This window comes from Amphibalanus amphitrite, unplaced genomic scaffold (genome assembly GCF_019059575.1).
Source record: "Amphibalanus amphitrite isolate SeventyFive unplaced genomic scaffold, NRLGWU_Aamphi_draft 002343F_arrow, whole genome shotgun sequence".
NCBI lineage: Eukaryota > Metazoa > Arthropoda > Thecostraca > Balanomorpha > Balanidae > Amphibalanus > Amphibalanus amphitrite.
Window position 1 is genome coordinate 2,501 of NW_024883810.1, and position 25,283 is coordinate 27,783.

Genomic DNA, 25,283 nt, shown 5'->3' on the forward strand with positions numbered 1-25,283 from the left:
CCTCGGACAGGAGCAGCGGCGCAACACGGCCGCCGAGGCCGATAGAAAATCGCCATATCTATAGCAACGCAGCGGCCAGCCCCGAGGCTCACACAAAACGCGCACACCGACACCAGCGGCCAGCTCAGAGACTGACAGAGAGCGCGCACACCGACACCAGCGGCCATCCCTAGGAGACCGATAGAGAGCGCGCTGGCACACTGACACCATGCAGCGTGGCAGTCACGAGAAGGTAGGTGTCAGTGGGTTCCAGCACCTTTTGCAGCCAGCCCAGGGGCTCCCGTGGTATGTACCGCGGCCCAGTCCCTACCGCGCGGCAGGATACTGGGCAGGTCCGGTGGCACCGGTGCTCTCCGGTACCGGTCCGCGCGCCTCTCCGCGCCGGCCGGCCGGCCGGAAGTTGTGTGTGAATTGGCTCGGCCGGGAGGGACAGCCCCACCGGGCAGAGGGAGGGGAGGGGTCTGGCAGAGTGCCAGGATTCGGCTCTGGCCTCTGCATTGTCTCGGGGAGAACTCCAACAGACCGGAGGAAGTTTTATTGTTTTGAGGTTCAGCCGGCCCCGGATAAGTGACAGTGAGCGCGATTAAAGTATTGCTTTAAAAAATCCCAGGTTTTCATCGAGCTGTTCTTGAATTCTGGCAGTGATGAAGAACATGTACCTAAATAGACACCTTTTATGCTGCTGATGATATTCATAATGGCAAAAAAGCACGTAATTTTGCAATGGATGGTGAAGGTTAGATCATCTCAAATGAACATTAAATGGTGGCATGGTTTCTTGTGTGAATCGTCGATTGAAAAATAAATACCATTCTACAAAAAAATGGTTGCATAGCTAAAAATGGATATCAAGCTATGGAAGAGCATTGATAAGCCCTGAAAGTGAGTTTTGTCTGGGCGTTTGTGACTACTATACCTACCGTATGTAGTAGGGTGCCAAAATGGCCATAACGGCACGGTGTCACGTGTTATACCCAGCGGGACGTCAACAGAAGCACACCCGCCAGATATACGGGTACTAACTCGAGCTGCATGGACCCCGAACCCCTACACACGCTGCACTAAAACACTGCAGCGCCACGCAGCGGAGCAGGCCGCTTTATTACCCACCAGACTTATTATGAAATGCAGCCTCGTAGTCAGATTGTCTCCGCCAATGACCAAACAGATACTAAAGCCTATATACGACTTCACATTTCACTTCTGACGAGACAAGCAATGTGCTATGTAAGTTCAGCGCAGAAACTGGAAACTATGTAGCTCGTATGTTGCATAACATTTCATACAAGAGGCTAATTGGCGTAGTGCATTGTACATTGTACTTCAGTTGCACGGTGTAAAAAATGGTTACTTTGAATGAAAAATGTATTAAACGGGTGTCTTTTTCATATCAATATTTCAATGGGTAGGTGGGCACACTACGCTACTCAGCATGATAAATTTGCAGGCTCAGGGCTCGTTCCTTGGAACTGACTGGAACTGACCACCCTCAGTGGCCGCCAGGCGGACTCGGTAGCGCGCGCGCCAGCCCCGTGCCGCAGGGAGGAGGGGGGGGGGGGGGGGGACTGTTTTTCCCAGTGCAGTCACGTCTGCGGCGGCCTCCTTTGATCCGCGGATTGGCCGTCGGGCGGGGGGAGGGGCGGGCGGCCCCGCTGCGACCGGCTGAGAGTGCGGCAGCGTCTCCGGGCTGTCGGACCGAACCAAGGACTGCGACATGCGCAGACCCCGTACCCCTCACATGAGTTGTCGGACCGGACTGATTAGGCCCTGCAATGACCAGTGTTTCGTGGGACAGCCACCTTTATAGGCGGCTTGGGCAGCTTTGATGGCGGGGGGGGGGGGGGGGGCTACGCACGCGCCAAGCCCAGCTGATGAAAATGGAGCCTGTGTTTTGGGCAACGCGGATTCTTTTGCAGAACGGCGAAGCTCATTCACATACATGGAAACAGCTCATTTATAAATGACTGCCGTGGCTGTCAGGCTCTAGTCACATTTACGAGTACATCTAGCATAGCCTTCCCACTCGATGAAGCGGTCCCCGTCCACGGCAGTGGGCTCGCTCACGGTACTGTTCTTCCCGCCCGCCCCGTCCTTCGGTCCTGTCCGTCGGTCCACCCGGCCCTCCGATCCGTCCGCCGGCCGGGCCCGTTCGTCGGTCCGATACGGGCCGCCGGGGAGCCGTACCGACAATTGGAGGCCGCTCTGACGGCCTTGGCTGGGCGGCCAGCCGCGACGAGATGGGCTGCCAGTCGACCACTCTCGGCCCGACAGCATACAGCGGACAGCGACACCCGTACAGCGGGCGGTCAGCGGACAGTGGACAGCGGTCAGCGGACAGCGGACAGCGGACAGCGGACAGCAGACAGCGGACAGCGGCACCCGTACAGCGGACAGTGGACCGGAACAGCGGACCAGTACAGCGGACAGCGGCACCCGTACAGCGGACAGTGGATCGGAACAGCGGACAGCGGCACCCGTACAGCGGACAGCGGACAGCAGCACCCGTACAGCGGACAGCAGCACCCGTACAGCGGGCAGCAACACCCGTCCAGCGGGCGGGCAGCGGACAGCGGACAGCAGACAGCGGGCAGTACACACTGGACCGGGATAGCAGACCAAGACAGCGGACAGCAGCATCAGTATGGCGGACTGGGGACACCGGTCAGAGGACAGCGGACAGCAGACAGCAGTACAATGGACTGCGGACAGCGGTCAGCGAACAGCAGACAGCATCCTCCGGGAAGTGTCCTCGGACAGCGGACCGGGACAGCGGTCTCAGACAACGGACAGTAGCTAGCGACCTCGGACAGCAGACATGAGACAGGGCGGGACAGCGGACAGCGAGTCCCATCCAGGATAAGACAACGGCTTCCAGGCATGGTTTGGTGACGGATTTTGATCCCACACCTTCTAAATATGAATGCTAATTGAGTTTATCAACTAATCTCCAGCCAACATAGCGCACGATTGAATCAGTCAATCTGCGCCTATATAAATTGCCTTGAGCTGCATTCACCGCATATATTATGATAAGTCTTGATAAACCAAATTTCGAACGGTGATCCATTTCACTTGAACGTATTTCTCCAGCGAAACAAGATTAGGAAATGGATAAAACGTTTCTGTGATTTATGTAAACGACTATGTCTCCTTGAGCGGCACGCCGTGATCTATCGGCCGTTTTAGCCTCCTCAAATACGATTATTCTTCATCAGGGATGAGAAAACAAATTGAGGAGACGCCAACTTCTTGGGGTTTATCTTCCCTGACATTTACTTCATGTTTATATTCATCAATTTTTTAAATAAATGAAGGGAAACACTTTGAGTCACGTTCCCATACAACGCAAAGGAGCAAAGCACCGATATCCTTCAACAGCGTAACGGCTAACTCGGCAAATAAAGTCACTCCTTCAGGGCACTCTAGACTATTCAGGTCTCTGTCTCTGAATGTAATAAAGTTATCCTTATAGGCACGACACGCCTAATCTTTCTAGCTGAGATGCTCAGATGCAATAAAAAATGTGTCGTGTGGTTACTTTTCAAAAAGATAAGCGTTCCCGCATTGGAAATGAAATATTTTAGAGTCAAAGCGATCAAGGAGTTGGTAGGCAATTACCTGAATTTTATTCAACATTTATATTGAAATTACTTTCACGCTACCATTCCATTTGACACAAAAAATTGTTTTTCACAGAGTTATAACCATAGCAATCTTCAATGAAGGACCACTAAAATAACTAGATTGTCTCCGATCTAAGGTAAACGTTTATCTCGGAGTCCTTCCCTGACTGAAACTCAATGGAAGAGCCGCAGCGCTGCGGGGCGCCGTACAAGGTAGGTATATGGTGGGGCGCGGTGGTACGGCGTCGGCGGCGTACCTTGCAGTTGTCGCAGCACGGCCCCGACGAGCACTCGGCCTGGTCGCGCAGCTTGCAGGTGATGTGGTCGCAGCACGGGTCCAGTCGCGCGCACTCGGCACTGTCCACGGTGCCACAGTCGCAGTCCTCGCCGTCCTCCACGATACCGTTACCGCAGTTCCGGATCTTCAGCTGAAAACGGCACCCGGTTAGCGTCATCAAATATACACGATTAGCCCATTGTCGCATTAAAACTAATGAGCATTTAGTTAAAAAATTGCAACAGTTGATATGTTAGCGCAGCGGTTTCCTCTATCGGCTTTGCCCAGCGCCGTTCGCTTGGATATCGACTAGGCCATGGTCAACTGTGATAGAAGTTGAAAGGCTGCGGATATTTAGGATGAAGATGGAGCAGTCGCGTTACACACGGTCGTGTAAACAGTCGTGATACACTCGCTGTGGATCTTCAGTGGAAGAGGTCGCGAAGATCGCGGTACCAAAGCTGCACATCTTCAAGGAACAGGCATGCCGTACAGGTGTGAGGTGGAGCGCCAATAAAATAAGCTCAGTAAGTACAGACGGTGCGACATTTACAAATCGGCCCTTATTTGCTTCATGGAACGCTGACTTTACTCTATGACACGCCAGTCTCTTTCTTAGAGGGCATTTACCAAGGCACAGTGCTGGGCGCAGTGAGGTTTGTTTGATTTTAGTGCTGTCCCCAACCAACATGAATTACTGCAAATCAAGCAAAATGGTTCGATGATGTCTTTCCAAGGAGTGCTTCCTATGCAGTCGGCTTCCCATTGCAATAAGTTTCAGTATGTATGCATGTATGAACAACGCAAATAAATCTCGTCAGTCGGCTCAAGTGCGTATGGGCGGCTCTATCTAGTCGGATGAATTTGAATATCAAAGTGAACTTTCGGGAAAGATCTCATTTTCTGGGATTGGCGAAGACAGTGGTGTTCCATTTTCCATGGCGCTGTTCGCCGGGCTATCGGCGACGGACGGCCGGCCGGCCGCAGTGTGCCTGGAGCCCGACGGACGCCGTTATGGCCGGAGGGTCAGCCCAGAGGGGATGGGGGGTCAGCCGGGCGGGAGAGGTCCTGGCGGGAGGGTCAGGGAGGGCAGAAGGGGTCCACCCGCCATCGGCCAACAGCTGGGTCCGCTTGCCAGGACACATAAAATGGTATACGAGTGGCAATTTACACTTGTTTAAGCTAGTATTTTCAGCGAATTAATCTAACCTGCATTCTTAATTCTTATGGACACAATTTATGCTTGACAAAGATAACGCAATATGATGATATGTAATATGATAATAACGTAATATGATAATATGATATGTTAACGTAATATGATAAGGTAAAAAATAACATATTGCGCTGGTCGTCCCATGCAGCTGCGTTTCAATCGCCAATGGATTCTTAAACGTTATGATCGGCACTTTGTCAATGTGAATGCAAGGTTAGATGCAAGGCAAGCGAATGACGAAAATACTCCCTTATACCGTGAAGTAAATATGCATGCATGCAAGACCATCATTTGCAGGGGCCTATGCAATGAGACACTATGCAATGCATCATTGATACGAACGAGGAAGCTTGCTGGGACAGCGAAATAGCTATACCTAGATAGTCAGATAAAAATGAAGATATGCAATGAAACTGATAAATGAGACCACATAGTATGTACATACAACTATATTTACATATAAGTATATCTACATACCTATTCAATATGGATGCAAACATCAAATAGTTTCGACCAATGTGCTTCTCTGTCACGAATCATAACCTCTTTGTCATGCCAGGTTTGCTTATTGCTGACAAAGAGCACCTACTCGCTTCCCGCATCCCGGTAAAAAAACGACAAACACCTGCGAGGCAATGAACTGACGTGCCACGACTCTCGAGCTGCGCTGCGCCATGCGGCAGCCATGCGTTACGGTACGGCATGCGGCGGCATGCGGCGGCCGCTGGCCAGCGCCGGGCCGGGCCGGGCCGGGCCTCCAGTGCGTGCCCGGGTGTCGTGCTCTTACTGAGACCTCGTTGGGTCGGTTGAACAGGCACAGGCCGTGCGAGCGCTCCAGCTCCTTGTGGTAGTCCAGCCGCGAGCACTGCGAAAACTTGTACGGCTGCACGCTGTCCTTGCCGACGATGTTGGCCGACATGATGCAGCCGTGCCAGTCGGAGCAGGTGCAGCCCTCGCCTGCGGCACCGCCGGGTCACAGCGTCACGGGGCGACACGACACAGCGTGACACACCACAGGGCGACCGGTCACAGTGCAAGTCAGCCTACCTGCACCGGGTCACAGCGCCACCGGGGCACAGCGGCAAAGCACAACACGTCACACAGCTGCTCCGGGTCACAGCGCAACCAGGGTACAGGGGCAAAACATGTCTCTGGCCACAGCCGAGACACACTAATTTAGCAGTGATTGACGAGTAAAAGGACGTAAAAGAAGGCAGTGTCGTCACTGGGAACTTTGTCCAAATGCTGTTAAAAGAACTCGAGGAACTGAAACGTCAAGTAGCGCTGTCGGCACTTCAGCACTGTTACAGTCAGCCGACAACCTATGTCCAATATAACATCTATCACATCCGTCACATTGTCACAGATATCATTGAAAGCCTGTCGCAATCTGCAACTGTTAGCCTGCTATATCAGTACATACACGGGGCAGCAGCCCGCCGTCGCGTGTTTCCAGTGTGCCCTTCCCCAGTGCAGCTGTCACATGTCATAAATACCCAGCCGTCGTGGCATGCAATGACTGTCACTCATCATCTACAGCAGTTGCAAACGGAGCCTCAACTCACATGCAATCCTGATGTTTGTTGCGTGTCGGCCAACTCATGCCTTTCAAGTGTAATGTTTTGAAATATCTTGAGCCGGGTTCAATTGTCTTTACATTCAAAATGAATGGTGTGTACTTATTTCCTTAATCGTTTATTTGCTATATGGTGATAACTGACTGCAGAAGTCACATGCCAAAAGTCTTTTCTTAACAACAGCCATTTTCAAGACGGCCATCTGGTATTTACGCATTTGGTGTAGATTAGCTGCAAATTTGGTGCACATTTGGTCAAATAAGGTTGAGAGTGTTTCTTGGACTGCACAGATGCCTTTATACCCCATTTGTCAAATTATCTGACATCATTTTCCTTTTAAACACTGAAATAAATTGATGATGCTAATATATTTAGTATAAAAGAAATTGAATGCAGATTGGATCAAATTTGGTGCATTTGCCAGATAGCCCGTCGTGAAAACGGCTAATGAGTCAGAGTAGGATGGTGAGTGCGCAAAATGTGAACATATGTCACTAAAGTAAATATGTATAGGAGATTTATGAACAATTTTATTCACTGTTTTAGAGTCATATTTTTCCCAGGTTTATGTTTGTAGATATAAAACTTTATCGGAATTCACTGGGATTGTATTGCGTATGCAAGTCCAAATATTTCGGCCAATATTGTTTGGCCTTGGTCACTGGACAACTACAATAACCCTATAAGTATAGCTCACATTGCAGCGATACCCAAAATTCTCATTGCAGCGAATTTTGGGTATCGCTGCAATGTGAGCTATACTTATAGGGTTATTGTAGTTGTCCAGTGACCAAGGCCAAACAATATTGGCCGAAATATTTGGACTTGCATACGCAATACAATCCCAGTGAATTCCGACAAAGTTTTATATCTACAAATTTTATTCACTGCAGGGCCCATCGCTCTTTGGTATGAGGAGGTCACCAGCGAAGGACCCTGAGTCCGTGCCGGTAAGCCGGCTGGTGTCCAACTGCCTGGCACAGGTAGGTATACGGCCCGGGGTCGGCTGGTGACCCACTGTCAGGCACAGGTAGGTATACGGCCCGGGGTCGGCTGGTGACCCACTGTCAGGCACAGGTAGGTATACGGCCCGCACTGAAAACAAATCTACTCATGAGGGGAGAGTAATTCATATTTGACTCGCCATTCATGAGTATATTTGGATGAGTAACTCATGCGTGGAGCGTTAACACTCAAGAGTAAAAGTTTACTCGATATGAAAACTCAATTGCCCAAATGCATGACCTTCTCCCTATGAGTTGCCTGACTCATGACGCACAAAACATTGGTATCAAAACTCCCTGTTGAGTCTCGCAAACTCATGTAAGGCGAGTAAGGAATGTACTCACGACCCGTGAGTTAGTGAAACTGAACGTTTGGGTTTAAGAACTCATGAAAAAGAGGGCAGGGATTCTTGCTAACTCATTGTTCGTGAGTAATGAGTTCAAAAGCCAGTTTGAAATCATTAACTCTTCAAACGCAGCTTAAGGAAACCAATGATGCGCCGGTAAATATGATCAACCGTGAATTATCCATGAGCTGCTTTACACAAGCCTTACGCGTTAATATTACCGCCATGACGCCATCTTGCATGTTTGTGACGGAAGTGCAGCACGGGACGCGGCGGACGCAGTGAATTGGAGGCTGGAGCGACTGGTGAGTGTTAAATGTTGTGTATTTTATTGCCTGTAGGTATGTTTAAGTGCAAAATGCATATTTTCATTGAAAATGTACCTACATGTGCACTCACACAACACTACTGATACCTTGGGTTGTCCTGTGGGTTGGTTGACCCTCCTAGTTATGTATTGTCTATAACATGAAAGCCTTTTTGAGGGGTTCATAATATCCATCAAAATGTGGAATATCATATCAGTCATGCTCAACATGCCCCTACAGTGAAACCTAACCTGTTATTCTACGGGCAGCTTTGCCAGCGTATAGCCTAACAGAATAATTAAACATCAAGTATTTTCTTTAAGCCTTTGCCTATAGCATCTATTTCTGCCAGCCCCTAATGCTCAAACCCTGATGCAAACATCTATAGGTTAGGATAGGTGGTATATGTGCAAATGAAGTTCAAGTGGTAGGCATGTGGAAGGCTGTATGTTGTAAGATGTAGGCTGGTAGATTGTAGGTACCTATTTAGGTTGTAAGGTCTAGTTAGTAGGTTATAAGGTAAGGCTAGGTCAGCTTTTCATCATGTTTTTCATCTTCCTCGTAGTTCATCTAGTATTTTTGTAATAAACGACTTGTAATTGAATCATTTGGCCGAATCCTTCTAAAAATGAGCACCCCAAGTGCTTCTTCTAAAAGCCCACCCCTGCACCCCCCAAGAGTGAAATCTAGATACCAGGCATGGTCGAATTGATTCTATCATGATGTTCTCATCTCCTCAGCTGGACGGTGCCATGGAGGCCACTTTCTCAGAGAGGCGACACCTCATCGTCAAGAGGAAAATCCCGATGGCCACCATCCGTCGTCGATGAAAACAAAGTATGTACATTGTCATAGATAACATGAATCATTGTACATGGTCTGATGCGTTGTAAATTAGCGATCCTATGCAGTCAGAGTCAGGTGGTTTGGTGCGTGCAACTGAAGACGCGCCTTCACCGGCTCTCAGAGTCAGTTTTCTTTCTGAAGCTCATCTTGAGTTATTTTGCACCTGCCCTCATGTGTATTTTGTTTCCCTTGCTTTTGTTACCGACAGACTAGGGCCAATATCCGAAAATGATTCGATCCACAGGATCCAAGAGCGCAGTTCTTCTATCTGATTATAAATTCATCAATACTTTTTGGAGACCCTGCTGGTCCTTGATCCAACATGTTTCTTTTGTCGATGAATACCGGCGATCTTGAATCTTACATTTTTGCTCTGTGGATTGATTCTGGGGATCTTGTATCCTACATTTAGTCTCTGAGAACACATTTTTCTTGCAAAATTTCAAAATGCTTTGCATGAGCGAGGCGTACAAGGTTGTTTAAGAAGTCTTTGTGCACAACCTGCTTCGCTGGCCCTAAAGTTCAAACTTAACGCTTAATTTTATGTCTACAGACATGACATTTACGTTGGATCCAGGAAATTTGAACTCTGGCATTTCGTTCTCGCGTGGGGTCCGGAATCCTAAAGTGTTATTTATACGTGCGATCCAGGGGATCTTGGATCCTAAAATTATATTATATTTTTCAATGAGATCAAGGAGATCCAGTATTCTGAAATCCTGGCATTGCATGGGATCTTGCGGATCTTGGATCTTGATTTTTGGCTGAGGCACAAGTCTGTACTTATACCGACAATGCATGCATAACCCCAGGGTCATGTCCGCCGCACGGTAGGGATTGCGAGAGTTACTAATGCTACTGTAAAAGTGACCTATGTGTAAAACAGATGTGCTTGTGTGACATCGCATTTGCATGACCACCGATAACGGAACTGGATTGGCAGTTAATTTTCAGACGCTGCAGTAAGAAGTAGAAGAATTTAAGCCGGCCATGCGAATATCGATGGCGTCTTACTGGTATAGTCGTCCTTCAGCATGCGTCATTAATCCTTTGTTTTCAGGTCTGGAAAGAGCTGAGTCGGATAAAAAATGCCGACTTGCAGGACACCAACGAGTTGGAACTCTCCCGGGAAGCCATGACCCCGATTGTGGCCAATGGCGAAGGTGAAAGAGCAGCTGGATGCCTCACAGATGGTAAGTTAACAACATTTCACCCGGGAATGTTGGAACCGTAACCGAATAGGTACCAAAAGCTCATGTATTTATGAACGTCCTGTTAACAGTTTGATATACTCGCATACACTTACACGGAAAGTATTTAAAAAAGAGCAGAAAATGTGAAATTTCATTCGTGCTTCTTGCAAGAGATCATAGAAATTCATCGTTATATCCATGCTGTAGTAAACTACAGTGGATACTCAATACCTATAGGCATTGAGTATGATTAACACATTTTTATCGTCAATTTCAAAGTAATATATGCGAGCACTATTTACTCTAAACATATTTTAATGCTATGCTCACAAGCATCTTCTAACCCGCACCCCGCGGGAGTTCCTGGATTTCCAGGCCCTGCTGGGGGGGGGGGAGGAAACGTTTGAACCCCCCTTTTAACTTAGCTCCTGGGCCATGTAGCGATACGGCGAAGGCGGCGTTCGAAGGGACGTCAAAAATAAGGAAGAAATTATTTCGGTCACTTTTTTGGTCAGGTCAAAGGTCAGGTCACCAGAGGTCATTGAATGCAAAAGTTCACCGATTTCCAGGTTAAATTTTGATAATTTTCAATTTTTGACAACATTCAAATTTTGATCAGATCAACGCATAGCTCGGAAACTAATAGAGCTACAAAACCACAGAAAAGCGCCTTTGATAGCCCATTAACGCTCTTTCTGATTAATTCTCTCAGATTTGACCTGCCGTCAGTGGTTTTGCATGCGGGGAGGGGTAAAAACTGCCAAAATAGATATATTTTTTCTGAAAGTTTTTCAGCAAAAACTTTTGACTTAAGCCTTTCACGTACTTTCTTTTACCGGAATCGTGTTTCTCTCGGCAAGACGCATTGAATAAACTATTAGGTGACCTTGAAAGGTTAACTTAAAAATTTGACCTCAGTTCAAGGTCATGACCTGACCGATAAGGGTCAGGTTGCATATCAGTTGATCCGTTCGTCGAGATGAACACAACGAAGGTGTTTTCATCGTTCTATGCCTCTATCAAAAGTTCTTCGCGAAAAACTGTCAGATACCATTCGTGACCTGAGATGTCATCAGGGGCATAAAACGGGGTCACGGGTGCCATTTTCATGTTAAGTGTGGTTGCACTAATTGCTTATATGCCTGCTTTACCATATTATCAGAGAGTATCATCGATGAAAACACTGAAATTTACATATATAAAAATCAAAACGTCTGTACGTATGTATGTATGTATGTATGTAACGCGTCAGTCACGCTTGGCGGGCTATTACTGTGGAACGGTGCGGGCTACGGGGGTGAAATTTTGGACAGAAGTCGGACGCGTGCATCTGTTTGTCGTATTAAATTTTGGTGGGGGTGCGCTCGCCGGTTTGCACGTGGCGGGCGCATCTTTGCTGAACTTTGGGCCGCGGCCGGCGCCGAGCAGACGGCACGCGCCTCAGGCTCAGTTTCTTCGCTTCCAAACTGAGCGAAATCAGAGCCGGCAGGTCACTGACCTTTGGCAATGAATACCGGAACAGAGCACCGCCGGCCAGGAGGAGACGCCAAATTTATTCTGGCCATAACTCGGCCGCTACTGGGCCGATTTTATTGAAACTTGATTTATTATGCTGCGCGTAATGCTGTCCCTCTAGTCACATATATAAAAATCAAAACGTCTGTACGTATGTATGTATGTATGTATGTAACGTGTCAGTCACGCTTTAAGGGCTATTGCTCCGGAACGGTGCGGGCTACGGGGGTGAAATTTTGGACTTAAGTCGGACGCGTGCATCTGTTTGTCGTATTAAATTTTGGTGGGGGTGCGCTCAGCGGTTTGCACGTGGCGGGCGCATCTTTGCGGGATTTTGGGCCGCGGCCGTCGCCGATCAGAGAGCACGCGCATTATCCTCAGTTTCTTCGCTTCCAAAACTGAGCAAAATCAGAGCCGGAAGGTCACTGACCTTTGGCAATGAATACCGGAACAGAGCACCGCCGGCCAGGAGGAGACGCCAAATTTATTCTGGCCATAACTCAGCCGCTACTGGGCCGATTTTAATGAAAATTGATTCATTACGCTGCGCGTAATGCTGGACACCTAGTAAATTCATAAAATACATATATGTATTTTAAGAGATCTCTGTAAAAGAGATTAGGTGCAGATTTGGTCAAATTAGGTGCACTCGCCGGGTAGCCCGTCGCGAAAACGGCCAATATGACTTACGGCCAATATGACTTACGTCCAAAAGAGGCGCCTTTCGATTGTCTCCAATTTACTTACCTTTAACTGAGAGGTCGCAAAATTCACCTGACCTTAGGCCATCGACATCAAAATGCTAAGATATACATTTTGTACAAACTGTTGCTCTTATCAATCGCTGCAAGTTTCAAAGCAATCGGTCACTAGAGTGTAGCTATGGTAGGCTTTATAACTTTTTAAGCAGTGAGGTCACTTGGCTTGACCTGGCGACCTGACTTTAGGTGACCCGGAGCGCCGCCGTTTTTTTTAGATATTCGCGAAAATCCACAGAAGGGGTGTTCAAACACCCTCCCCCTCCCCCAGCAAGACGTGGGTTAAAATTGCGAGAGGCATACTGTACCAAATTAAAGTTTGCAGTTCGTGGCCTTTATTTCTGAAGGTAAATTTTTCCGTCGCAGACGATGCGATCGACCATCTTCTCTGCACCGTGCTAAAGAGCACCAAGTTGTGTTCACATCGGCGCCGCAGCCACGGCCTCATGTGGCGGACGACTTCCACGCCATAGAGGGCGTGCCAGCAGTGCAGTTTAAGGAGCTAACGGCAAAGGTGAACAAGCTGCTGACGTAGGGGGCCGCGTTCAGTGTTTGCGCAGTCGTTCAACCGCCCAGCCATCCGTCTGGCCGGCTACCTGATGTGTGCCGTGATCCTGAAGACCGATGTGTCGCCGCCCCCAAAGCAGTGGGCGGCGATGACCGGCTGCGTTTAGGAGTGCACGGGGAGGGACATGAGGCAGCACTTTAGGGACTTTCTGTCTCTTTTTGTGTTTGTGTTTCTGCCGGGTAGCTTTGCAAAGAAATAGCGTTAACGCTTTTTCATGCGTGTAGGCCAAGTTCACGTCTGGAAGGGCATGAGCGTCGTGCTGTGTTCATCACCCTTGTTCATATGATCAATGATGTAATAGTCGTGGTTTATCTGCATGCTATGCATTGTTTTAATAAACCTTATGTTTTAATGTTATGACTCTCATCTCATGGGTGAGGCTGACCGCGAGGGGATGAGTCGACAGAGTGGAAAAACCGGCGGCAGAGCGATCTAATAGGTGTGTTCACTTGACCATCATGTTATGAGTTACATTTAACTCGCGTATCAATCGTTGCATGGCATGAGTTACTAGCAATGCTTGAATTCGTCACAAACGGTAAACTCATGTGGTATGAGTAAGGGAACGAGAGTTAACCCGCAACTCATTGGTGATGTGACCGCTACAGGGCTAGTAACATTTACTAGCGCCTCATGTAGTCAAACGTGTGGTGTCTTCATTAACGGTGTAATATGAGTAAGCCTATACTCGCATATCATGAGTAATCAAAATGAGTTACCAAGAGTACATGAGTTTTTCACAATCGGTTAACTCATAATACACGAGTGAAGAGACATGAGTTAACGCACAATTGAGAGGTGGAATGACCGGTGCAGGCCTAGTTACATTACCGGCGCCTCGAGCAGTCAAATAGGTTGTTTAAAATTACCGCCGGTTCATGAGTTTACTCATCACCCATGGGTAATTTTGTTTTCAGTGCGGGGTCGGCTGGTGACCCACTGTCTGACACAGGTGGGTATACGGCCCGGGGTCGGCTGGTGACCCACTGTCTGGCACAGGTAGGTATACGGCCCGGGGTCGGCTGGTGACCCACTGTCAGGCACAGGTAGGTATAGGGCCCGGGGTCGGCTGGTGACCCACTGTCAGGCACAGGTAGGTATAGGGCCCGGGGTCGGCTGGTGACCCACTGTCAGGCACAGGTAGGTATAGGGCCCGGGGTCGGCTGGTGACCCACTGTCAGGCACAGGTAGGTATACGGCCCGGGGTCGGCTGGTGACCCACTGCCTGGCACAGTTAGGTATACGTCCCGGGGTCGGCTGGTAACCCACTACCTGGCACAGGTAGGTATACGGCCCGCCACGGCCCGGGGCCGGCTGGTGACCAACTGTCAGGCACAGGTAGGTATATGGCCCGGGGTCGGCTGGTGACCCACTGTCAGGCACAGTTAGGTATACGGCCCGCCACGGCCCGGGACCACCTGCACCTGGTCGGGGGCGGCGCCGGGCGCACTGGATCGACACAATCTGGGAGCGCGGCGCGCCCCTCCCCAGCGGGGCCCACCAGCTCCCCACCGGGGGCCGCCCGGCCCACTGTCGGACTCGGACGAACGACAGCGCGCCCCGGGTCGATGGCCATGAATAAGTTGTGTCTCTCCGCCGGTGCAGTGGTCGGCCACTGCCGGCGCCGCGCCGGTGGGACGGTCTGCTGAGGGTACCTACTGCCGGCCACAGCACTGTGGGCCACTACCCGCCACTGCACTGTCCGTCACTGCCGGGCCCGGGCGCAGCTGAGACGGCCTGCTGAGGGTAGGTACCTAGTGCCGGGCAGCGTGCAGTGTGCAGTGCACTATTCGTCACTGCCGGCCCCGGGCGCAGCTCAGCGACAGCCTGTCGAAGAACAGTGCCGCAAACTAACAGCCACTACCAGCCCCACGAACAGTCACTGTCGGTAACTATCAGTCCCATTATTCAGTTCCTGTACTCACTACCGGCCCCACCAGCGGTCACTATCGGTTACGTTTTTCGGATACGCTTTTCTACTAAAAATTACATTTTGAAACTGGGACTCCAGTAGTTTCGGAGGTCGATGGGCGCAAACATGGCCTCCTAAGTCGCGTTATGGAAACGCATACGCACTTGACAGCGATGCGGCCACAGCTTCGTGTTTTTATCCCAGGACAGCTCGGTACGTAACCCATCTCTGCGCCCCCGCGCATGTGACGGAGCTGTGCTGTGCGCTCTCCGCCCCCCCCCCGCGGGTGTAACAGAGCTGTGCCGTCAGCTGTGTGCCCCGCGCGGCGGTCACGTGACTCACGGTCGTCGTGTGCCATGCCGATGACGTGCCCGAGCACGTGCGCCATGGTGCTGGCCGTGACGTGCGGCTCGTAGACGTTGCTGTCCACCGTCACCCCGTATGAGTTGTCGTTGCAGATCTGACGCGGCACCGCCATCCCCGTCTTACGGTACTTGAACCGCGCACCGCTGCGGTCACAGGTCACCACAGGTCGGTCAGAGGTCACTGGACATCGGTCAGAGGTCACTGGACATCGGTCAGAGGTCACTGGACATCGGTCAGAGGTCACTGCACATCGGTCACAGGTCACCACAGATCGGTCAGAGGTCACTGGACATCGGTCACAGGTCACAACAGATGGGTCACAGATCACTGGACATCGGTCACAGGTCACCACAGATCGGTCACAGGTCACCACAGATTGGTTATGGGTCACTGCAGATCAGTCACACTCACAGGTCACCACAGGTAGGTCAGAGATCACCACATATGGGTTAACATACAGGTCAGTTACAGGTCACCACAGATTACAGGTGACAGACAGGTCACCACGATAGGTCACATGCCACCTCAGATTAGTCACAGGTCACCACAGATAGGTCAGAGGTCACCACAGATTGGTCACAGGTCATCACACAGGAAGATCACAGGTCACCACCGCTGTAGTCAGAGGTCACCTCAGATCGGCCACAGTTCACCACAGATAGGTTATAGGCACCCAGTGCAGTGGAATACATACATGAAAACATGTATTACTGATAGAACTCCTTCTTTTATTGTGAATAAAATGCATTATTATAAATACGTTGCAATACCTCTGATGAACTGATTTCTATTTGGTATTAGAATTCAAGACATTAGATGAGTGAGTAGGTAGGACCTATCTCAAATTCCTTACGACAGGTGGGTGTAAGTAGAAAGCAATTGTACATACCGGAGCCGTTTGGAGGCTTCACACTGGACGGCTCCATTTCACATCACATTAAATATAAAAAAAATATAAGAGAATAATGACATCAGTTTATCTGGTGCAATCTAAACCATCAGTAATACCTACAAACATATGCATATCATAAACAGGAGACTTTCTGGCTTTATGTAACGCATCCCCAGGGCTCAAAAAAGATGTTTGGTGGTCGCCGACCAAAAGTTTTATTCATATTGTGGTCGCAGCACCGGCTGCCCAGTGCCAACTGCCCATGGCTCTTGTTGTCGGACACGCAAAGGAACGTTTAAAGTGACCATCCCACCTTAACATTAGTTTTGAGTTGAGATAGCCAAATTGGTGGCCATGGCCTGAAAATGCCGGTTTGGGCACTCATAACATCGAAAAATGCTTTAATTCGGAGATATGGAATTTCAAACTTGCAGTTTTCGGATTCTAAGGGGCTAATGCATTGGTGTGCCCCCTTAGAATTTGTGACGTCAGCGGAGATATAACGATTTTTAAATCTTTTACTAAAACGTTTGGTAGCACGCGGTGGTACATGCTGCTTTGCGCGCAACAAATGCCGCACTTTCAAATAAAGTCGCTAGGAACAGCGGAGATCCCAAAAAGTAAACAATAGTAAAAGTCTAATATCTTGAAAACCGGTGAATATTTTTCGATGAAATTTGGTAGATATTCGTTTTCGCTCTTTCTGAACCGAGCGACATCACTTTCATGCCAATTCATTAACATTTTTGAAGGTGGGAGCCGGGAGGGTCCCTTTAAGCCTTCTAATGCTGCTATTCCCAGCCCCGTAGCCCGTATCAAGCGCCACCAATGTAGGTACACGAATCTGCAATTAAGTACAACATGGATTAAAAGCAGTGGTTTGATCGCTAACGCTGCGTTCGGACAGCCCAGTTTCCACGTGGAGTTTCTACGCCGATGAGCTCCCCACGAAAACGCCTTTCGGCCGTTTGGGCGGTTTGGCCATAGCGTTTCGCACTGACCGAACTGAATTCCTCGGCGTGGAAGTTCCACGCAGTGACCGGGCTGTCCGAACGCAGCCTAAATACACCATAACAAACAAGAGTGAAATTTTGCGCCCGAATCCCTATCCCTACCCCTCCCCTGGCTGACCCGACGGACGCCACCCCTCCCCTCGGCGTCCCTTCCTCCACGGCGGCAGTCAGCTGGCGGCCGGCCGGCCGCGCGCCGGCGCGGTGGGTGAGCGTCCCGTCCCGCCACGCCGCGTACCTACTACCACGGATCACATAAGGTGATCCGTGCTACTACGTAGTAGGAGACCATCTGGGCGACCAATGAACGGCGCTCGTCGGCGATTTTGACAACCACTCTTCCCCATTGGTTTAACACGGGTGGTCGCACAGAAAACGCCGACGAGCGCCGATGGGGAAGCGTGGTAGTATTCCCGTGTACGGAAGTTGGTAGTTTATCCTACAACAGTGGTATGTTAGCCCACCGTCCAGTGTCCAGGTTGTACCGTGGAAATAACCATGACAATTAACTAGATGATGCGCATAAGTGATGCTGAGGCTATGTCAATATTCTTACCAATATTTATATAGCTTTTCAAAGATATTCTTCAAAATTTGTTTCATATTTCGCGTTTTTGGTCGCACCATTGGGAAATGTTATGCATTCGTGGTCGCCGACCTCATCGGCAGGACGGAGCTTTATTTGAGCCCTGCGCATCCCGATGCCTTACCATAAAGAGAGAGTGGAAGACAGAGGGTGAGAGAGAGGGAGAAGTGTGTATGTGTGTGTGTGTGTATGAGAGAGAGAGAGAGAGAGAGAGAGAGAGAGAGAGAGAGAGAGAGAGAGAGAGAGAGAGAGAGAGAGAGAGAGAGAGAGGCGGCGCACCCGTGTCATCGATTCGCGAGCAGCCGGCCGACACGCGTTTACGTTTCCCGGCATTAGCGAGATAATTGGTGGGAGGGAGGATAGATGAATCTGGCGCGCTGCTGACAAGGCGCGGCGCGCTGAAAGGGAGCGAACGTGGCGCAGTGCGCCATCGCCACGCCGCCCGTCTCCGGGGACTCTGTCCGGAGCGGGGACCCAAGGTCCGGGCCTGGGGACTCGTTCGGCTCCGGGGACTGGCCCCGGACCGGAGACTCGGTCCACAGACTCGATCCACAGACTCGGTCCACAGACTCGGTCCACAGACTCGGTCCGGCAATAAGACTCAAGGTCCGGGCCCGGAGACTCCCTGCACAGCTCCGGTTAAATGATGAATGGTGAGCAGAACAGGATAAAGACATCCTGGTACGCTGAGACGCCGTGTCGGCACAGTTCAAAGTTGCTATTTAACCCGCGCGGGGCTGGCGGGTAAATTTTACCCCCCTCGCGAATTTTTGCAATATCTCAAAAACGGCGGCGCGCAGCGCCGCCAAACTTTCAGTACCTTTTCTTACATAAATTTGACACGTTCCCTGAAAATTTGAGCGAAATCCGTCGGATTTTTTTTTGAGAAATTGACGTTTTAGTGACGTCATGTTCGCCATTTTCGCCTCAAAAACGGCAAAGTTTCAAACGCCGCTAACATCTTCATTTTTAAAGGAATCAAGACGTAACAAAAAAGGTTATACGTAATTCTACTTTGTCTATCAAATGGCTATCTCGGTTTTTTGAAAAGTTTGGATTTTGGTCCAAATTTTTCCAAAAAAAAATATTTTTTTGGGAAAATAATTATAAAATCCAAAATTTTGAGTCTATCGAAAAACCGGAATATATGTTAGAGGAATGGTCTATGTGCACCTACATACCAATTTTTAGAAGAATCAGTTCAAAAATGTGGGAGTTATTCAAAAATTTATGACGTCAAAACAAACAAAAATTTTGCAAACATGTTTTTTTTTTTGGAAGTTCTAGACCTCGTACGGAAACAAAAATAGCACCATTCGATTCGCCGTGATAAACTGCATCAGATAGACACCTTTTCAGGCCTTAACAACCAACTTCAAAATTTGACCTCACTTGACCTGACCTTGACCTGACCTCGACCTGAAATTCATCCAGAGATGGTCCATATCACTTATTGAGTGTGCCTATTGAATTCTATGAGTAAAATGACCCATAAAACATGGGTCGCACATGCCCTTTTCTATATTTTGTTTTTGGTGACCTGACCTGACCTGACCTTGACCTTGACCTCTGAATGATATTGTATGCAACGAATATTGTCTTGGTAGCCTAAGAACACGTTTTGGGCAATCACCCAGCCAGCAATTCGCTTGGGCTGAACTGTGGCAGGCGTCGGGCAGCTTGGGCTTACCTTGGGTTTGCCCACTTTGATCAAAACCAATGTATTTTTTACTAGGGCTGAGCTGGGGCATGCCGCAGCTATGCCCACGTGCGGATAGCAGTAGCTCAGCCCGACATCTGCCCGCGCATCCAAAACAGGCTTAACTTGGGCGGAGCGCGGGCTGATCAAGCTGGCTGTGTCCTTCGGCTAACTGGAGTAAAGCCGGAGCTTAGCCATACTTGTTCGGCTGTTCGCGCATGCGTAGTTCTGCGCCAATCATGTGCAGCGTTTGTGACAGTCTGTGCGCTGTGCGACGAAACGACACACCGGTGTTGGGGCATTTGGTGGTTGATGTTTGGGCGCGTGTGACAGCGCGAAGAAGGGATAGTGAGCTCACTGCTCTTATCAAGTGGACTGGCATGGAGTTTTACGGTAGGTAAGTGTATTGAATGGTGCGCTTGATCGTATATAAACGTCATGATTTTGACTGAGTTTGACGCCATCAAACATGAAGCTGAATAGCTGTTCAGCCTGGCGACTTATACCCTCGCTCAGAAAAGCTGCATTCCGTGCCTTTATATCTTTGTGAAATACCAGCACTTCTGAACCAGGAAAATGAAATACAAAACACAAATATTTATCTACTTATCACCGAGCACGCTCATTCTCTGTCCGCATTTAAAATCAAATGAACATTTTATACGGATCAATGAGAAGTGTTTTTACAGTATTAATGCATCAATAAGTTATTTTTCAAGCAAACATGCAATGTAAAAAACCAATTAATCTCTTTTTCAGGTACGTACCATTAGAGCAAATGGTTCCAAAAAAGGAATAGTTATACAAACCAGGACCGGGTGGACGCCGCAGTGGCCCTCGCCAAGTGGTTTAGCGGAAACTGCCTGCTTATAATTAAGTAGGTATACCTACATATACGGAAACTGCGCCGAAAGCTGGCCGACCACCTACTGCAGATGTGTGTGTGTGGAGGAGCCAGACGCCTCCAAAGCTCCCATTCACCAGAGTGAAGTTATAAACGATTGTTTGCTTATTGCTTTATGTCTTATGAGCGATTACTTGCTGTCCTTACTTTATGCTTTCAGTTGAGTGTTTAACCAAGTATTATGAACGGGGAGGGAGGCTAGCGGGCCTTGTGATTGTTTTATAGTTTTGATGGCGTTTTTTCATGACTCATGCCATATTACTGCTGCAGTTTGCAGTCAACTGTTTCAGTTTCAGTATTTGTGTTTCATTTGACGTGTCTGCAGTCGTTTGAAATATACATTCAATCAAAGTCAACCACTACTTTCCTTTTGCAATGCTCGAGCCTCGATGACCGGTTAACAGAGCATATGAGTGACCGTAACAATTTTAAATATGCATTGAAACCGCACAACCTGCTGAAAGTGCATTGGCTGCTCCTTGCTACTTGATCCAGTGTGAAGCAAAAGCAAGATGAAGTCAAGTCGAGACTTGAGAAAACAGGAGCCATCACTCGAGTCGAACCCGAGCAAAGCCACAGCAGTTTGCAATGTATAAACCCCATGCACTTCTATGGCTTAAGTCGGGATAGACAGGGCACACAGAGTGGGCTTGCGGGAGTTCAGCCCCCTCGGGCCCAGAGTAATCTCCATTATATAAATGGATTCACTGCTCGGGCTTAAATCGGGCTAACGCCAATCGTCGCTCAACTAGGGCTAAACTACGGCTGTCCGGAGCTCGCAGAGCGGGCATACCTCCGGCAGAGCATGGGCTTTAGTCGGCGTATTTGTGTCATACGCCGACTTTAGCCCAAGCCCTAGCCGACTTTAGCCCGACTAAAAATCTCGGGCAATCCGCACTTGAGCCTGCTTGGGCCCGGAGCAAAATTGCTGGCTGGGCAGTCTCAGTCCATGACTCCAATCTTCGGCAACTACGGTGCAAGGCCGATACTGTAGGAACTTGCAATTTGTACCCCTGACCTGACCTTGACCTTGACCTCAAACTTTAAATTAAGTACATGTTTTTAGTTGTTCGTGATGAGAAATTTCGATTGGCGTTTGAATTTTCCAAATCGGTCCATTAGTTCGGGAGATAACAGGGGGGTAAAATTTACACCCCCCAGCCCCGCGCGTTCGGCTGGAGACCCCAGCCCCGCGCGGGTTAACCCTCGCATGTGTGCGGCGTTTGCCAGCTTCTAATGTGTAGGGGGGGGGTCGGTTGGACCCCCCCCCTTGCCGTTTGGCCCCTGAACGAGCTAGAGCTTCGCGGAAAAAACGAGCGTGTTGCCCGTGACGAGAGGAAGCCGATGATACCCGATTTTAAGGTCCTAGGTCATTGGTTGACCTTCCAGGTCAGGTCAATGACCCAAAGTCGGGAAAATCGGGACCTGTTAGAAAGTCGTAAAGTGTGGCTGCTAAGGGGTTTTTCGGGGTGCTGATCACGAATATCGTGTTAGTTTTGATCACAGATCATGTCTTGAAGCATTTAGACCAGGTCGGGTCAGGTCAGGTCAGGTCAACCAGTAGGCGTCGTGACGGGTATTCGTAGTACGTGTCAACCGCCTCTGACAGCTTCGTAACATGTTACGAAGTCACCAAAACTACTTCGTAAATGTTCAAATGGTTGCTAAATTCGAATTCAGCTCCAAAAACTAGCCTAGAAACATGTAAAACTCGAAAAAGTGACCCGAGGTCACCCGAGGTCACCAAAGGTCAATGACCTGACCTGACCTTCAGGTGACCTTGACACACACGGGAGTAACATCAAATCACATGTTTGAACGTTTGAAACCACGAAAAGCTTGCAAACACGCGGCTAATGCGAGCCGACATACGCGAAATCGCGATTCCGGCCAAACATGGTCTCGGAAAAGAGGTCACAGGTCAAAGGTCATTTGGGTCAGGGTCATGAAATTTTCAGGGTAGGTGTAAAATTGATCAATGCGAGGGTACTGAAAGTTTCGTCGCGATCGGCCGCTTTTTACGCGAGTTATTCGCGAAAAACCATGGGGGGGGTCCATCCGACCCCCCCCCCCTACACATGCGAGGGTTAAGTCAAAGTGTGTTGTTTACATGTCTTCAAATGTTGGCCGTTCAGCTTCCTTTTAGCTAACTGCATATATTCAATTCGTGTACAACATAAATAAAGTAGTCATTGCTTATTTTTAGACATCATTCAAAGCCTATTGTTAGGCTTTCTTTCTCGAATTCTTGAAATTCTCGGAATGAAAATGTCCATGATATCGCGAAGCGTAGGGGAGAGTGGGGCACATTCGTGCATGGGGCACATTCGTTTTCAGCAGTTTATGGGAACACGAGTGACTGCACGAGCTCAAGGTAAATTATGGAAATATGTCTATCATTGCCGCCCTTCGTTCACCGTAGAAGACAACACTGTACCTGCTGTCATGCTTGATAAAAACGCAAATTTGTAATATTCCTGAGCTTTCCAAACTTTTCTCATATCATCCATTTTCGTGATCCTGACTCGGAAATGTGGTTCAGCTTTTCAAAATTGGGGGTGAAGAAGCCCACTCTATTCACGGAACTGCTGCAAACTTGTTTGTTGAAAAAGTGTCATTTTTTTTCAAAAAGAAATTTTGAAATATATTACTAATAACGTTGTGGGGCAGGTTCGTGTACGCACTGCCTGGGGGCACATTCGTGCATATTTTTTTTAGTTTTTGCGATTTATGACTTTATCTGTAGTAGGTTTCTCTAATGACGTTCGCCTGACTCAGTCTCGACTGCTTGCGACGTCGTGACGAGCAATTCACGCGAACTTGGCGAGGTCACGGAGGCCGGCAGTTGGCACATTCTTGTTGGCCAGCCCATTCTTTCTACATTTGTTGTGCAATGCATTCTTGTCGAAAGGAATCAAGTGAAATGACCCCCTGCCAATTTCCTTTGGTAAATTTCTTGTAATGCCCGGTAATTTCTCGAATTTTGCCGGGTGAACGGAAGTGCCCCATCTCTTGAACGAATGTGCCCCATAGGTGGGGCAGTTTCGTGCAAATGTTCAGAGTTAATAAAAGTCATTTTTTCTAATGGAAGCAATAATTTTATAGGATAACTTTTAAAGAGGAAAACTATCTGCAATAGTTCCTTTCCATACTACAATCAACAATTTTGCCATTGCACTAACCAAAGAACAGATATATGGGTTTATCCATTTTTTGCACGAATGTGCCCCACTCTCCCCTAACTTTGTGTACCTATATATTTTTTTTGGTGTTAGTCAACTTTTATACCCTTATACCGCCGCTAAACGCGCCGTATGTACGTACCTACCAAGTGGTGATACAACTGATTCAAGGTTGCACTGCAACATTGTCGAAACCAAAAGAATTTCTAGCCATCTATGGGAAGTGCAATGGTCGAATAATATCTCCCACCTTTCCCATACTGACACGAGCACTGAGGAGGTCAGTGCCCTCTCCTATCCTTCGCTCTCTACTCTTCCCCTTCCTCCTCTCATCTCCCTTCCTCCCTTTTCCTCTCTCTCTCCCTCTCGCCACTGACATGAGCGGGTGAGTGAGGACGTGAGTAGATTAGTACTCCCTCCCTCCCTTTCTAACTCCCTTTCTCCCACCCTCCTTCTGTTCACGAGGTGAGCAGGTGAGTACTGAGGTGAGCAGGTGAGTACTGACGTGAGCGGGTGAGTAGGTACTGAGGTGAGCAGGTGAATAGGTACTGAGGTGAGCAGGTGAGTAGGTACTGAGGTGAGTAGGTGAGTACTGAGGTGAGCAGGTGAGTACTGAGGTGAGCAGGTGAGTACTGAGGTGAGCGGGTGAGTAGGTACTGAGGTGAGCAGGTGAGTAGGTACCGAGGTGAGCGGGCGAGTACTGACGTGAGCAGGTGAGTACTGAGGTGAGCAGGTGAGTAGGTACTGAGGTGAGCAGGTGGGTAGGTACTGAGGTGAGCGGGTGAGTACTGACGTGAGCAGGTGAGTGGTGTCGCGGGAGATCTGGAACAGCTTGCGGCTGCCGTAGTCCTTGAAGTTGAGCAGCGCCTGCTGGATCTCCTCGGCCGGGCTGACGGTGGCCTGGTTCTCGGCCGACCACGTCTCGATGTACACCAGTGAGATGCGCGTGTTCAGCGTCTTGTAGTACTGAAACGGAGCGGACCGTAACCATCCCGCACTGCATTTACCACGGGACGGCGCACTCGCCCTCTGCAGTGAGCGGAACGTCAGCACCCCCGCCCAGCCTGCAGGTATGTATGTACCAGGACAGGCGCACTCGCCCGCTGCACTGAGCACTGAACAGTCGCGATGGAGCAAGCTGTAACTGGATGCATTAGGTCATGTAACGTTCCAGCTAAGTCACCTTGTAAATGGGCTTTTCGGGTTAAAGCGCCTTGTAACTGAGTTTTAGCTGACCACGGAAGCTGTAAAATGTGCGCTCGTCGTACAAGTGCGGCGTACCGCTCCGAAATGCACAGAGTTGTAAACGCGGCACTCAAACGCCAGGCACCTATTGGATACTTAGATAAAACTTTAGGGATTGATCTCGTGTATAAATGGGAACTAACAACGAGTCACTGAAAAGACCCTCTTTGATACATTTATAACAGAGACGGAGGAAATGCAGGTGTCGGGTATTTTCAGTTCCTCTAATTGACGATGAGGTCAATGACGATTGAA

At 49.0% G+C, this 25,283-nt stretch overlaps 1 protein-coding gene and 1 long non-coding RNA gene across 2 annotated transcripts in view; one reads left to right on the forward strand and one right to left on the reverse strand.

Moving 5' to 3' along the window:
- Positions 1 to 25,283, reverse strand: part of LOC122376839 (disintegrin and metalloproteinase domain-containing protein 12-like) — a gene marked incomplete at both ends in the record, with an annotated part of 34,409 nt that overhangs the window by 1,874 nt on the left and 7,252 nt on the right. Inside the window, 4 exons of the mRNA XM_043356808.1 lie at positions 3,881 to 4,051; positions 5,904 to 6,073; positions 15,487 to 15,653; positions 24,577 to 24,749. Of these exons, the coding sequence (XP_043212743.1) occupies positions 3,881 to 4,051; positions 5,904 to 6,073; positions 15,487 to 15,653; positions 24,577 to 24,749 (681 nt within the window). The remainder of the gene's footprint in view (positions 1 to 3,880; positions 4,052 to 5,903; positions 6,074 to 15,486; positions 15,654 to 24,576; positions 24,750 to 25,283) is intronic.
- On the forward strand, positions 8,278 to 13,585 carry LOC122376838. The gene is made up of 4 exons (XR_006255710.1): positions 8,278 to 8,349; positions 9,093 to 9,189; positions 10,259 to 10,391; positions 13,031 to 13,585. It is a non-coding gene; the product is annotated as an uncharacterized LOC122376838 (long non-coding RNA).